We start from the raw sequence: 16,008 nt of genomic DNA, 5'->3' as shown, positions 1-16,008 counted from the left end.
GCTTCTGGGGTCTGTGCCCCAGAGCCTCCTGCCAGAGCTCATCCACAGGATGGGAGGTTCTGGCCGTGACCGCCCCCACTCTCCTGACTCCCGGTGTGTCCACGCTGTGTATAGCAAGCCACAGGTCTGAGTTTGAGTCCGTCCATTATTTGTTTTGTGGGAGTTCATTCCGAGTCACCTGGAGTCCATCTTTCTTTGTGGCTCCTCCTGTCTTCCCAGCAGGAGATGCTGTGGCCTGGGCCTACTTTCCCTCTTGCTTCCCCATACTCCTCAGAATGTGAATGGAAGGAATAGAACATCAGGGATCCGTGAGGTGGATTCTGACTGTAGAGAACACAGGTTTTTAACAAAGAAACCAGGATAAACGGCCAGCCTCTGGGGCCTCAGATTCCTGACCTCTTCCTTCCCAAGTCAGAAGCGGAGTCTGGGCAGAGTAAGCCCTCTTGACACAGCGGTGCCCTCACCCATCACAAAGCCTGTGTCCCCTAGCCCAGGCAGCCTCACAACCCCGGCAGCTGGTGCGTCAGAGGCAGTGCATGCCCGCTGTAGTGCGGATGGCCCGGCCCACCCCCAGACTCTGAGTCATCAGGTCTGGGCAAGGCCTGAAAAATCTATGTTTCTAGCCAATTCCCAGGCAGCACTGATGCTGCTGGACCAGGGACCCCACTTTGAAAACTACTGCTCCAGACAGTCGGGGGGAATCAGATTATTCCTTTCCTGGTCTTGGAAACCGCTGAACTGGTGCCTAGACAGGATTTCACGTCCGAAGCTGTGGGTCCAGAACAAGATCAAGGAAGCATGACCAGTCCCTGCTGGGTCCTCATCAACCCTGACGCTCCTGGGTTGTGTTGAGGCCCTAGAGACTCGCGTGGGGCCCAGGACCTCGAGCTGTCCAAAGTACGAAGCCCGCCAAGCCTCCTGGTTTGTGCAGGTCTGACCATGCCCTTGCCCTGACCCTGCAGAGCAAGGGTGAGGGCTGTGAGCTGCTCCAGTGGGGAGCGGAGGACCCCCTGCTCATGCAGGCCAGCCGTACCTCAGAGAGGAGGTCCAGGCTCACTGCCACCCTGGAGGGCTCGCTTTTCATTCACTGCAAGTGGTTCTAGCAAAGCGACATCACATGAAGATGTGGCCCCTGTAGGGAAGAAAAAGAAAATTGGGAAGAAAGTCTTCCCTCCTGACCTCTGCCTTTTGGGGGTTTTCTCCTCAACTATTTAAAAAAAAAAAAAAGTAGCAGAAGAAATTTTTCAAAAACATTTCTAGGTTTGTCCAGGTTTTTTCATCTTTTAGTGATGTTGTCTGCAGCCATTTCATGATCCAGTCAAGGTGCATGTGAATTTGTGCCCAAGCCTACAAAGTTACTTTTTTTTTTTAAGAGGGTTTTCCCCTCCATCGCATCAACATCTCTGGGAGGTTCACATTTCCCGTCATCTCTCCTATTTTGCCCTTCGGCTGGGGGTCTGCAGCACACTGCCAGAGTCAAGAGAAACCAAGGTGCTTATTGCAGTAGTCTGCTTTGGTTTAATTGGCAGCCTTTTTTTTCTTAATGGCTTATACAGTAATGGCATATCTTAGAATTGACAGCATCTTTAATTTAATGACATAAAATAGGAAGAGATAGTGCAAAGATTTGTTTTCCCCTGAGCCCCTGAAACTGGTACAGGCGCTACAGGGCAAACAAGGCCCTTCTCCAGCCTTTCCGGCCCCTCTGGGATTTTGTTTCCTGGTAATAGAGGCCTGAAAAAGTCTATGGGACCAAGAGCTCCAACACTGCCAACAGGTTGCCTCGTCACACCAGATCCTGCCAAGTTTTGTCAATAAAGTTTTATTGGAACACAGCCACACCCATTCTTTGGGTATCACCTGTGGCAGAGTTGAGTTGTTGGAAGTCTAAAATCTTGTCCGTAGCCCTGTACAGTACATTTGCCTCCCTGATGTAGATACTATGTTACTCTTTCCGTGAGGGAGCCCCAAACCAAGCCTCACATCCAAACTGCTTGGAGATTTTTTTGAACACATATTCCTGGATTTCAGGCTTACTGAAATAAATCTTTAGAGCTAGAAATATGTATTCCTTACAGCTTCTCATCCAAGTGATTGTTAGAACCTAGAGTTTGGAAGATAGGTCATTGCAGCAGGTAAATCTGCTCAGAATTCCCCCAAGCAGCATCCGATGAACGTTAGCAGAGTCAGGCACACATGTTATATACCATGAGGACCAATGCCTGGTGCCTCTGGGGTGACTGTGGTTTTGATGGCCTGTGGCCATGGGTGGAGGTCATCCAGGTGCAAGACTCCGGCCCCAGGAAGGACAGGGAGCCTGCAGACAAGACCTTGAAGCTTGTCCTGTCGTCAGTTCACTGAACTCTGATCTCTTACAGCCATGTCTAAGTCTGCTGTGAAGATATCCTTGGACTTGCTCTCCAACCCCCTCTGTGAGCAAGACCAGGACTTTCTGAACATGGTGACCGCCCTGGACACCGCCATGAAGCGGATGGATGCCTTCAATCAGGAAAAGGTGACTGGGGTCTCTGCCCACCCACCACGTTCCACGGCTTGTGGAATCTTAGTTCCCCAACCAGGAATCAAACTATTCCCCCTTCAGTGGAAGTGCAGTCTTTAACCACTGGACCACCGGGGAATTTCCAGGGTGACTGAGGTGTTGGCCTTCCCCCTTCTCAAGGCTTTTGTCTGGGAGAAGCACTACATGGAGTCCTTGCGGAGGCTCAGTCTTCTCTGGGTGCCTCAGTGTCCAGCCCTGTGAGCTCTCCTGGCCGCCGTACCCCTGCGGTGGGCGCTTGCCATGGCTCCTGTGAGCACACGTCCCTCACCATGAGGCCACAAAGGAGATTCAGCCAGCTCTGCCCACCTGCACCCATGGCCCCTCAGACTCGCTGTGGCTACCCACCCAGCCTCCTCACCAAACACGGCCACATTCAGCCTCCCAGGCCCTGGTCCACAAGATGAGAGCTGACCTGGGCCAAGACCAGCGCCTCTCGTCACCCTTCAGAATCCCTGCTCATCATCTCAGCCTCGCTCCTTCAGCAGTTAGGGGTGTCTCCTCCCTGCCTGGGGCGCTCGGGGTGCCCCATCAGGCCCCGTTTCCTTTCTCTTCTCCCCTTTTGGGAAGAGTCTGGCCTCCTCCCGGTCTTGACGCCATCTGGTTTTTCTTTCAACAGGTGAACCAGATACAGAAGACTGTGATTGAGCCCTTAAAAAAGTGAGTAAAGTCGTGGGATCCGTGGGCCTCACTCAGGCCATGTACTGAAAAGGCAGTTCAGCCAGCCGCTTGGGAGCTGAGTATCACTTCTACTAACCTGCCCCAGAGTCACTCTGGGCAGACAGGAAGCTCCAGGGGACACCGGTGACCTGCCCTGTGGCCGACACTCGTGGTGGCTCCAGAGCACCCCACCTGGTCGGGCGTGGTCAGTGCCGATGGGCCCACCTGGCCCTCCCCGGCAGCCGGCTGGCACCCCTGCGGTCTTTCCGCGTAGTTGGCCCTGTGTTCCTGATGGACCAGAGCTTGTGGGGTTAAGCTAGCAGAGATCTTGGCTAGCCCTCAGCGGAGATGAGCGAGGCCTTTCATCTCACCCGGGCTGGGAGAGCAGCTGCCTGCAGCACCCGGCTTTTAAAATGTGGGGGCGGCCACACACAGGGCGGGGCACAGCCGCCTGGGAAGGGCCCCCAGCTCGTGACCTGTCAGGGTCAGAAATCCTTCTGTGAGGCTCAACTTCAGTCTGGCAGGCTCTGGTCAGCGATCAGACAGGCCTATTCCCTGGTCCCCTGAGGTGGGGGGGTGGGACGGCGGTGGGGAGGACAGGCAGGAACATTGCCTTGAAGCTCCCGAATCACTTCATCTTCCTCCCTGGCCTCTCCCAGCCCAGCTCTGACCTAGAAAGCCTCCCGCGCCAGCCCAGCAGCTGCTCTTTATTACCTCTTCCGTGGTGGTCCCTGGCAGTTGTCTCACCAGGGCTGGGTAATGAGGCTGCGCTAATTACCATTAGGCCTGGATCAGGGCCCGGAGGGAGATGAAGAGCGCAGGTTTTTGATCCTCCAGCCCCTGGCGTTGGGGTTGTTGAGCTCTTGTTCCCTGTTCGGGTCCAAGGGGTGGGATTAGGGAGGGCTCCTTCTAAGCCAGGCCGTCTAGAGGCTCAGCCACGCAGGAAGGCAGACCTTGGCCTTAAGGGATTTCTCCCCACCCCTGCCCCCAGCCCCTGTCCGGGCCTAGGTGGCAGGGTCACCTGAGGAGCTGGGGTGGGGGGACAGCGGTTCAGGAGGGAGGCCTCAGAGCTCCACTGCTGACGGCTCTCTGAGTCAGTCTCCAGGTGTGAGGGTCCAGAGCTGGGTGGGAAGGACCTCGGGCTGGGCAGACCCTGCACACGGGGGTCGTGGAGGCTGCTATGGACACCCAGGCTGGCAGGGTGAGGGCAGGGGACACCAGCCTGGAGAACCGGGGGACTGACTCCCGCCTCGATTTCACCACCAACGAGGCGGCCTTGAAATTCGATGCCTGGCTTCTAGAGCCAACTGGAGAGAGGTCCCGGCTGCTTCCCACCACCCCAGCAGCCCACCACCTGCCAGGAAGGTGGGTGAGTGGCTGGCCGAGGGGGCGGCCATCATCTCCGCAGCAGATCCGCTGACCTCTGCCTGAGCCCCCTGGCCTGCCTGCCTGCCCGCCCGGCTGGCTTCTATGCATCCCGTGGCCGACATGCGATCCCCTCCAACCGCGTAAACCCAGCGCTGCCTGTTGCTGCCTCTTGCCAGGCGAGAAGCTCCCAGGGACCCCAGCACCGGAAGCAGGAAACTGCAGCTTTCCTGTCCTCTGATGAGGAACATTGCCACATGGCCACCCCACCGCCCCCGGCCTCCCCCGGGGGGCTCGGCCTCTAATCCCAGTCTCTGGGCCGTGTTCACATGGTCGGATGGGGATGCTTTCAATTTCCCTTTCCTGGTGGGTGGAAGATCCCGGCTGTGTGGGCACAGATTGAGGAATGGCAGGCATTCCCCACCAGGGCCGGCTGCTCCCAGCCCACCTCCCAGCCGGCCTCCCTTCCCTCCCCCTTTCCCTCCACCTCCTGCTACCTCTTCACCCAATGCTTACCCCAGGAGGCATTTGCTGTCCCCCCACTCAGGATGGGCAAGAAATGGACAGAGCTTCAGCGAGTACCTGGGGTAGGCCCAGCCTTGCTCTCACTTCTCCGTGGGAAGATGTGATTCAATCTTTAGGAGCTTGGGATGTAGTGAGGAAGCCATGCGGCATTCCAAGAAAATGGTCCAGAGTGATAACTGCCAAGGCGGGGCAGTGCAATGCAGCAGGAAGAGCCGGGGACAGGCCAGGCTTGTCTCCTGTCTGTGGAAGGGGAGCAGGGCTAAACTCTTGAAATGACCAGGCCCATCATCACCTCCCTGAGTGGGTGAAGGAGCTGTCATGGGCTGGAGTGACTCTGTGCGTGGAGGGCAGAGACCCTCCTGGGGTCCTGGCCCAGGGACCCCATGTCCCCCTCACCAGTAATTTTCAGGGGACTCTGGCACCACGCAGAGAGGTTCTGAGCCTCAGCCTTGCTTCTTCATGTCCACCCAGTCACAGCGCAGACTCGGTCCCCAGGGAGAGCTGGGCCACCTGTCCTTGTCAGGTCAGTTCCAAAGGTGCCCTGGAGGGTCCCAGGGCCATGTCTGGGAGGGGCCCAGGCCCTGGGGACCAGCCTGTGTGTGTCCTAACCTCCCTCCCACGTCCCTGCCCTGATGTGAAGGTAGAGGCGGCGCTTACGCACCCCAGACAAGGAGCGGGGTCGGCACTGTGGTATTTAAACTCCCTAACGTGGAGCTGGCAGTTCTTGCTGTAACTTCTGAGGAGAAAATGAGGAGGTGGGGCTTCAGTGAGGCAGTGACTGGAGCCAGAGATTACAGAGTCCTGATCACCCCCACCCTTTGTCAGCTATTTTGGATTACACTGCCTAATCTCCCCTGCCTCACCTCAGTTTCCCTGCTTTCGTATGGGAAGGGCATGACCCCAGCCCCTAGGGGGTCCTGAAGTCCAGGACCCAAAGCCACCCAGGTGGTAAGTGGTTCATGATCTTTGATGGCAAACAGAGTGAGTGGAGCAGCCCCCCTCAGCCCCTGGTTTGACTGAGGGGCGCTCTGGTGGGAGACAGGAGTCAGTGTGGTGAAGAGACCGCTTTCCTGGAGGGTCTCACAGAGCTGCTGCTGCTCCCCCCAGAGGACAAATGGTCTCACTCCCAAGGCTGAAGGTAGCCTCCTGTGAGCGCACGCATCCCCTGAGGTTGCCTGGAAATCTGCCCTGGATCCATTCCTCCCTGCCTCAGCTCAGGACCTGCCCAACCTAGGGTTGGATTCCTACTTCCTGAGTCCAGTTCAGTCACTCAGTTGCATCCGACTCTTTGCAACCCCATGGACTGCAGCACGCCAGGCTTCCCTGTCCATCACCGACTCCCAGAGCTTGCTCAGACTCAAGTCCATTGAGTCAGTGATGCCATCCAACCATCTCATCCTCTGTCATCCCCTTCTCCTCCCACCTTCACTCTTTCTCAGCATCTGGGTCTTTTCCAGTGAGTCAGTTATTCGTGTCAGGTGGCCAAAGTATTGCAGCTCCAGCTTCAGCATCAGTCCTTCCAATGAATATTCAGGACTGATTTCCTTTAGGATTGACTGGTTTGATCTCCTTGCAATCTGACTCTCAAGAGTCTTCTTCAGCACCACAGTTCAGAAGGATCATTTCTTTGGTGCTCAGCTTTCTTTATAGTCCAACTCTCACATCCATACATGACCACTGGAAAAACCATAGCTTTGACTATAGATGGACCTTTGTTGGCAAAGTAATGTCTCTGCTTTTTAATATGCCGTCTAGGTTTGTCATAGCTTTTCTTCCAAGGAGCAAGAGTCCTTTTAATTTCATGGCTGCAGTCACCATCTGCAGTGATTTTGGAGCCCAAGAAAATAAAGTCTATCATTGTTTCCATTGTTTCTCCATCTATTTGCATTGAGGTGATGGTACCAAATGCCGCCATCTTCGTTTTTTGAATGTTGAGTTTTAAGCCGGCTTTTTCATTCTCCTCTTTCACTTTCATCAAGAGGCTTTTTCTGCCATAAGGGTGGTGTCATCTGCATATCTGAGGTTATTGATATTTCTCCTGGCAATCTTGATTCCAGCTTGTGCTTCATCCAGCCCGGCATTTCTCATGGTGTACTCTGCATATAAGTTAAAAAAGCAAGTGACAGTATACAGCCTTGACATACTCCTTTCCCGATTTTGAACCAGTCCATTGTTCCATGTCCAGTTCTAATTGTTGCTTCTTGACCTGCATACAGATTTCTCAGGGGGCAGGTCAGGTAGTCTGGCATTCCCATCTCTTGAAGAATTTTCCGCAGTTTGTAGTGATCCACACAGTCAAAGGCTTTGGTGTAGTCAATAAAGCAGAAGTAGATGTTTTTCTGGAACACTCTTGCTTTTTTTTGTGATCCAACAGATGTTGGCAATTTGATCTTCTGGTTCCTCTGCTTTTTCTAAACCCAGCTTGAATATCTGTAAGTTCTCAGTTCACATACTGTTGAAGCCTGGCTTGGAGAATTTTGAGCATTACTTTGCTGGCATGTGAGATGAGTGCAATTGTGTGGTAGTTTGAACATTCTTCGGCATTGCCTTTCTTTGGAATTGGAATGAAAACTTTCTTTGGAACTGGAATGAAAAAATTCCAATCCTGTGGCCACTGCTGAGTTTTCCAAATTTGCTGGCATATTGAGTGCAGCACTTTCACAGCATCATCTTTTAGGATTTGAAATAGCTCAACTGGAATTCCATCACCTCCACTAGCTTTGTTCATAGTGATGCTTCCTAAGGCCCACTTGACTTTGCATTCCAGGATGTCTGGCTCTAGGTGAGTGATCATACTATCATGATTATCTGGGTCATGAAGATCTTTCTTGTACAGTTCTTCTGTGTATTCTTGCCACCTCTTCTTAATATCTTCTTGCTTCTGTTAGGTCCATACCATTTCTGTCCATTATTGTGCCATCTTTGCATGAAATGTTCCCTTGGTATCTCTAATTTTCTTGACTAGAGCTCTAGTCTTTCCCATTCTATTGTTTTCCTCTATTTCTTTGCATTGATCACTGAGGAAGGCTTTCTTATCTCTCCTTACTATTATATGAAGCTCTGCATTCAGATGGATATATCTTTCCTTTTCTCCTTTGCCTTTAGCTTCTCCTCTTTTCTCAGGCCTCTTCAGACAACCATTTTGCCTTTATGCATTTCTTTTTCTTAGGGATGGTCTTGATCACTGCCTCCTGTACAATGTCATGAACCTCTGTCCATAGTTCGTTGGCGCTCTATCAGATCTAATCCCTTGAATCTATTATACACTTCCACTGTATAATCATAATGGATTTGATTTAGGTCATACCTGAATGGTCTAGTGGTTTTCCCTTCTTTATTCAATTTAAGTCTGAATTTTGCAATAAGGAGTTCATGATGTGAGCCACAGTTAGCTCCCAGTCTTGGTTTTGCTGACTGTGTAGAGCTTCTCCATCTTCAGCTGCAAAGAATATAATCAATCTGATTTCGGTATTGACCATCTGGTGATGTCCATGTGTAGAGTCATTTCTTGTGTTGTTGGAAGAGGGTGTTTGCTCTGACCATTGTGTTCTCTGGGCAAAACTCTGTTAGCCTTTGCCCCACTTCACTCTGTACTCCAAGGCCAAACTTGCCTGTTTCTCCAGATATCTCTTGACTTTGTACTTTTGCATTCCAGTCCCCTGTGATGTAAAGGACATATCTTTTTAGTGTTAGTTCTAGAAGGTCTTGTAAGTCATCATAGAACCGTACTTCAGCTTCTTCAGCATTAGTGATTGAGGCATAGACTTGGATTGCTGTGATATTTAATGGTTAGCCTTGGAAATGAACAGAGACCATTCTGTCATTTTTGAGATTGCACCCAAGTACTGCATTCCAGACTCTTGGTTGAATATAAGGGCTACTGCATTTCTTCTAAGGGATTCTTGCCCACAGTAGTAGAAGTCATGGTCATCTGAATTAAATTTACCCATTCCAGTCCACTTTAGTTCACTGATTCCTAAAATGTCAATGCTCACTCTTGCCACCTCCTGTTCCACACACTTCCTGTGTAGGCTAGCCTAGTGCCCGTGCTGAGTCAGTCTTCCAAAGTGTACCTGACCTTGGCCTTGGAGATACAACCTGGTTGACCACCAGGGAAAGAGGAGTTATGAGCTGTGTGTGGTTCAGGTGCTGCCAGGGCCAGAGTAGCAAGAACTGCTTGACCGACCGTGGGATGGTGGCCTGTCCAGAGCTGTAGAACAACCCCCACACGCTGCTTCCTTGTCATGGCACCCTCCTTCCTAAGGACAGGAGCTGAGGTGACAGCACCTTGACGAAGACGAGGAAACTGCCTGCCACTCTGCCTGCCTCGTCCACCTCCCAGCAGCCAGAGAGATGGGGCAGAGGCTGGGATACCGGGGCTGCCAGGCAGGGCTGTTGCTAACGAGAGAGTCAGGGCAGCTGCTGGTGGTCCATGTCCAGTTTGGGTGGAAGGGGAGGGGCTCCCTCCCCCAGCACCTGAGACCCCCTTGTAGCACTGCCTGAGGCCAAAGAGGTGAAATGAGTCCCATCTTCCCTGGAGGGTCTCAGCCACCCCGGTGTCCAGCCCTGCCTGGAGGACCGTGTGTCATGGAGGTGGCCCTCTGCTCGTTTGCTCAGCACCGAGAAGGCCTGAGTCTTCTGCCCGGCAGAGCAGTCCTTCGGGTATTGGTTTGATTACGATGTCCAGGGGCCCGTGACGGGATCCTGAGACAGGTGGCTGCTCTGGCCCACATTAGCATCTCCAGCTGCACAGTGAGCCCATTCCAGACACCCAGGAGGTTGGAGGGACCCTCTTCAGGGGCCTCTTGGTTCCATCCCAGTCTGCTGCCTGGTCACGGCTTTGTCTGGGACGCCATGCTGCAGTCGGGCTCCGGTCCTCTGTTCTCTGGCAGAATGGTCATGACTCTGAGCTCACTGCACTCTGGATTTGTCGAGTCTTTTTCCTGCCCCAGCTTCCATTTTCTGAGCCTCCCCCTTCATGCTTGTCAGCCATAGAATAACCACTGGGCTGTCATCTTCTCAGTAGGAGGTGGCATCTCCACCAGCAACTCAGGCTTTGTGTTCAAACCGCCCTGTCTTTTCCTGTCCAGTTCCAGAAAACCCACTCACGGCTTTGCCCGGCCTCCTCCCACGCTCATTAGTCGAGGAGAACACAGCACCCTTACCTGGACGTGGTCCTGTCCTGGGTTCGTCTCAAGACTGGGTTGCCCTTCCCAGTCAAAGAGGACCCTCATCACAAAGACCGTGCCCACAGCAGCCAACCACGCCGGAGTCTCTGCTGCTGCTCTTTCTGACCAGCTGCTAGAGCATTTCCCTGTGGTTCCTTTAGTCCTGGTGGGGCAGAGCTCCTTGAGTCATTTTTCTCAAACATTTGGTTTGACAGTTTGGCCATTTCAACAGCAGAACATGCGGATTCTTGCGTTTCTGGTGGAACTAGTAGAAAAGGGCAGGGGTAGGTTGTTGTTGTTTTATTGGAATATAGTTGATTTACAGGGTTATATTAATTTCAGGTGTAACATCAGAGTGATTCTGTTTTTTATTTTTATTTTTTGGCTATGCCCTGTGGCTTTTGGGATTTTAGTTTCCCAGCCAGGGGTTGAACCTGTGTCCCTAACAGTGAGAGTGCAGACAGAGTCCTCACCACTGGACCACCAGGGCATTCTCAATTTAGTTATATATGTGTGTGTGTATGTATATTTTACATACGTTCTTTTTCAGGTTGTTTTCCATTATAGGTTATCACAAGGTACTGAATATAGTTCCCTATGCTATGCTGTAAGAGCCTCCAGGAGGCTCAGTAGTAAAGAATCCACCTGCCGATGCCGGAGATGCAGGTTCGATCCCTGCATCCAGGTGACCCCCTGGAGAAGGAAATGGCAACCCACTCCAGTGTTCTTGCCTGGAGAATCACACGGACAGAGTAGCCTGGCGGGCGACAGTCAATCCATGGGGTTGCAAAGAGTCCGACACAACTTAGTGACTAAACTGCAACTACTTTGCAGTAAATCCTATTCATCTATGTTATATATAGCAGTGTGTATCCGGCTAATCCCAAACTCCTAATTTTTACCCCTCCCCTTCATCAATGGACACGAGTTTGAGCAAAATATGGGAGATAGTGAAGGACAGGGAAACCTGGTAAACTGCAGTCTGTGGGGTCGCCACGTCAGACACGACTTACTGATAGCTCTTGCTGTTTGGTAGCTATAAGTTTGTTTTCTATGTCTGTGAATCTGTTTCTGTTTTGTTCATGTGTGCATGTTTTAGATTCTATGTATAAACAATACAATATGATACTTGTCTTTCTCTGATTTAGTATCCTCATCTCTAGGTCCATCAATCTTGCTGCAACTGGCATCATTTCATTCTTCTTTAATGGCTGAGTCATATGGGAGTAGGTATTGGTTGCACCTGATGGCAGTGTGAGGTGGTGGGAAGGTGCCACATGGAGAGCTGGGACCCTTGAGTGGACCTCTGCTCGACCCTCATGACCTAACTGTGACCCTAGACAATTCATGTTGTCTTTCTGGTCTCAGCTCTTTCACTTTTTTAAAGGAAGATGTTGGACAGAAGCTTGACCTCCAGGCTTTTCTGACACCAGCCCTCAGAGTGGCTGCCCTTGGCCCAGCTCCTGGAGCACCCTTGGATCCAGGCCGAATCGTGAGGGATGTGTCTCCATTTGTTCAAATGGCTTCCTGAGCCCTGTCCATCCCTGTCCCTTTGTGATTGTCTAGGGAGCTCTCCTGGTTCTGCTAGCTCATCTGTCTTTTGTTTCTTCTCAGATACATGATGCTAATTAATAGAAGCTGAATCATTTTGTACCAAGTAAAAAAAAATACTCCTAGGAGTCTTCAGCTCCTCCGTACTCTGAAATGTGTGGAGTCATACAAGGTGGGGGCTAAAAGGCAGTGGCCACATCCTTGGCATCTTGCATTTACAACCCCCTGAGTCTCCCTAGAGGCCATGGAGAGGCCCTTCGCCCTGTCTTCCTTCCCCCGACCTTACCCCACGGTGATATTGTCAGCATATACCCCACTGAAGCCACGGCCACATCTGTCTCATCCATAGTAAGATCCCCAAGATCTAGAATGAAGCCTGGTACTTGGTAGACACTCAGTATGTGTTTCTGAATGAGCAATGAACTGCCAGCCTGCAGCTCTGAGAACAGGCCTGTCTTCCCAGGTTCGGCAGTGTGTTCCCGAGTCTCAACATGGCGGTGAAACGGCGGGAGCAGGCCTTGCAGGACTACAGAAGGCTGCAAGCCAAGGTGGAGAAGTACGAGGAGAAGGAGAAGACGGGACCGGTGCTGGCCAAACTCCACCAGGTACCAGGAAGAAGTGCCGGGGGTGGACCGGAAGCCGTGTGGGCCCACACAGCAAGTTCCTGCTTCACCAAGGGGCCGAGACACCAGATGTCCTGACACCTCCGCCCTCCCCCCACCCACCCCCCCCACACACACGTCTTGCCCCAGTCAGGGTTCGGGTGAGCCGTGACACCCAGCATGTTGCTCCCCAGGCCCGAGAAGAGCTTAGGCCGGTGCGGGATGACTTTGAGGCTAAGAACAAGCAGCTTCTGGATGAGATGCCACGCTTCTACAGCAGCCGACTGGACTACTTCCAGCCCAGCTTTGAGTCCCTGATCAGAGCACAGGTGAGGCGGCTGCCACCCCTCCTGCCCCGGAGGATGGCCCAGCGCTGCTTCCCCTGGTGGGGAGGCAGCCGTGGGCTTTGGACCAGCCCAGCCCCACCCCACACACTTGAAGTAGGCTTAGCCACTTTCTCCCACCGCCCCCACCCGCAACCCCCCCAACTCCCCAGCACTGCCCCCTCGAGGGAGGGATCCAGGCACCTCAGGTTGTTGGCTGGAATTCCTGTTTTGGTTCCTCCATTGCTCTGTGGTTAATCCCAGCCTTGGGACGAGGTCCCCCTTGTCCATGAGTCCTTCGCTCATGTTCTCCCCACTCCCGCTCAACCGCAAGGGCAGGAAGAAGCCTGCAGTGCCTCCCCCCGATGGGCAGGGGCCTTGCGTGGTGGGCTCAGGTCAAGATCAGAGGCCTTTTCTAAGGACCCTGCACCCCTGCCCTTCCCTGATTAGCCCTTTTGGTGGAAGACTAGGGAGTGTCTTGACCTTTAGCAAACCTGGGCAGGGTCCCTAAGCCCTGGGGAGAAGCACGCTCAGGACTCCCTCTGGGGCACCACTTTCGCGGGGAAGGTACGCTCACTCGGGCTGGGCTGGGGTGGCGATGCACCGAGGTGGCCCCGGGAGCCGTGCCTCCTGCCACTCAAGGGTGTAAAGGCAGAGTCGCTCCTGCCCTCCTCCTCTGCCCCACATTCTTCAAGCAGTTAGCAGGAGTTAGTCTCCCCATTTGTGAAAAGAAAAGAGGTTGAGGTGCCAAAACCAAGAGGTCTTCTATATGTGGGACACCCCGCCGCCTCCTCCCACCCCTCCACAAGGTGACTGCACTTTCCCACCAGGTAACAAAGCTAAAGGCTCAGCATGTCCCCATCCGCCTCCAACCCGCCACCTCAGCTCCTGGCCTGGGTGTCTGGCGCCCTCCAGTGGACACTCTCATTCTTGCAGCGTCCACGGTTGCAGACACTGAGGAAAAGCCAGGTTCCTCCCCCCAGCCTATCTTGGGAGAGCCCCAAAACCCATGGGAATCATGGGATCTGGAGCCCTGAGCAGGATTAACATTAGTGACCAGAACCCCAGGGGCGCAGGGAAAGTGAAGCAGAGAGCTGAGTGCGTGGGGCGGCCCTGCCCTTGGAGGTGCGTGCAGGCTTGCTTCCGGCGCTTCTCCCTGGGCCAAGGGGCAGTGGCTTGAGGAGACCCCAGCCTCCCCTCTCCTGTGCCGCGCTCCCAGGCCCCGGCACGGCCCCTCCGCCCCGCGCTCTGCGCAGGAGGAAAGCCTCCGAGCGCCGGGCGGGAGCTCTGGTGCCCTGTCAGCAGGCAGCAGGGTGGTGAGGGGTTGTTTACTGCCTCGTCAGCGCCAGCCTCCCCCTCCCGCGCCTGCTGCTGTCGTTAGTCACAGGAGAAGTGAGCATTCCAGTGACTCAGCCTGCGCAGCGCGGCTTGGGGCAGCGAGCCGGGGGAGGGGGCCGCCCCTCCTCGCCACCCCAGCCCAGGCCCCGGCCCCTTGGGTGACCTTGATTCAACTACCCCTCAGCCAGTGCAGACCCGGCTCTGGGAGTGTGGAAGGCGACATGGCCTGGCCTTGCCCCTAGTAGCGATGCAAGCCTCTGGAACAGGAGAGTTCCTTCTCCCCAGAGATAGCTTAGAGCTGGAGCTGGGAAAATATCAGAGTGTTCAACCAGTGTCGAACATTTTCTTGAAAGCCCATGCTTGCATTTGGTCATGAGGTGGAGGCTGGGGCAGAAGGGGCCCCCGGCCTCCTCCCTGGGGCCTGCTCAGCCTTCCACCGCCTGAGAGAAGCTGATGGTCCTCGCTCCTCGGCCTGTTGCTCCCACCTCCTTCCTGCAGGCCTCCTTCCTACTCTGGTGTCTGTGCAGGAGACACAGGAACAATCCTGGTCTCTGGTTCGCCTTTCCTGGGTCTGCAGCTGAGGCGGTGGTCAGGGCTGGGAAGGGACAGAGGCCAGAACTGTGTCCCCTCCCACCTTGACCTCTAAGACTGTCCCAGGGCTCTGGGAGCTGCCGTGACCTCTCCCCCATGGCCAAGAGCTTCTCCTGGCTTCCATGAAGCAGGTAGCCCCTTGTCAAGTGCCTGACTCCCTAGGTCCACCCCCAGGATCCAAGGGTCCACAGTCCCCCCAGCCCTCCCCCCTCAGCTGCCTGGGGAGCTCAAGCCTCCACCTCCCCAAGGACCTGTCACTCCCCTCTGCACCCAGGCAGTGGGCAGCGAACGTTCCTGAAGGGCTCAGGGCCATGGTTGTCCTGCAGTTCAAGGGGAAGGGCGGTGGCGGAGGGGAGGTAACAGAATAGCAGAGGGCCAGCCCACAGGCTCCAACTTCGCTGCCCACCGTCCCAGGGCTGCAGTGCTTTGGGGTCTCCGTGTCCCGAGCACAGCACCTGCAGACCTCTCTTACCCCGCAGGTCGTGTACTACTCAGAAATGCACAAGATCTTTGGAGACTTGACCCAGCAGCTTGACCAGCCTGGCTGCCCTGACGAGCAGCGGGAGCGGGAGAACGAGGCCAGGCTGAGCGAGCTCCGAGCCCTCTCCATAGTGGCTGATGACTGAGCCTGGCCTGGGGAAGACTCTGGAACACAAGCCAGCCTCCCTCGTCTGCCCTTTACAAAAGCTCGGGCATCAGCCAGCAAAGGGCCCCTCCCTGGGAGAAGTATGGGGACAGCGGTGTCCCCCGCCCGCCCCAGCCCCCGGGAAATCGTGACACCAGGAGCCCTAGCAGGCTGCCGTCTCCCCACCCCAGCGCAGCGGAGACTGGCAGCCAGGTAAGCAGTGCAGACTGTCTGTTCCTCAAGAACCGTCCAAAGTGCCTCCTGGCCTCGGGCCAGAGCCTGGACTGTCCGCTCCCTAGAGGTGTCAGCCTGGCTGCTCAGTTGGGACCACATCTACCTCCAGAAGGGCTCCCCTGGGAGTCCCCCCACCAATGCTGCCTTTCCACCTGACTCACCTTTTCTGGGGGAGGCTGTGACACTGCCCTGGAGTGTCTCCCAGTCCTCGGCCTCAGCCCACTTCTAGCTTTTGGGTCACCTGCAGGGGAGGCTCCTAGTCTTAGCTTCCGTAGAAGCTGGGACTCAAACGTTGTGTAAATATCCTGCCACACTAAACGTCACCGACCGAGTCACGGGCCTCAGAGCAAACATAGTGGGTTTATGTCTCACCTAGTTATTTGGAATTTTATTTTTCCAAGTAAAATTTTCAATGAAATGTCTGTATATTATTGTGCTGTAACTATAAAGAGGGGAAGGGCCAGCCCAG

General features: G+C 54.3%; 1 protein-coding gene across 1 annotated transcript in view; it reads left to right on the top strand.

The window, feature by feature from the left end:
- BIN3 (bridging integrator 3) overlaps positions 1-15,961 on the top strand; it is a 49,977-nt gene extending 34,016 nt beyond the window's left edge. The window contains exons 5-9 of the mRNA XM_043453488.1: positions 2,379-2,515; positions 3,177-3,217; positions 12,290-12,431; positions 12,623-12,757; positions 15,160-15,961. Coding sequence (XP_043309423.1) covers positions 2,379-2,515; positions 3,177-3,217; positions 12,290-12,431; positions 12,623-12,757; positions 15,160-15,306 — 602 coding nt within the window. The 3' untranslated portion in view covers positions 15,307-15,961. The remainder of the gene's footprint in view (positions 1-2,378; positions 2,516-3,176; positions 3,218-12,289; positions 12,432-12,622; positions 12,758-15,159) is intronic.
- The last annotated feature ends 47 nt before the right edge of the window (positions 15,962-16,008 follow it).

The sequence above is a fragment of the Cervus canadensis genome, chromosome 30 (assembly GCF_019320065.1).
Source record: "Cervus canadensis isolate Bull #8, Minnesota chromosome 30, ASM1932006v1, whole genome shotgun sequence".
NCBI lineage: Eukaryota > Metazoa > Chordata > Mammalia > Artiodactyla > Cervidae > Cervus > Cervus canadensis.
Note: the sequence above shows the minus strand (reverse complement) of the source record. Positions and strands in the feature narration are given on the sequence as shown.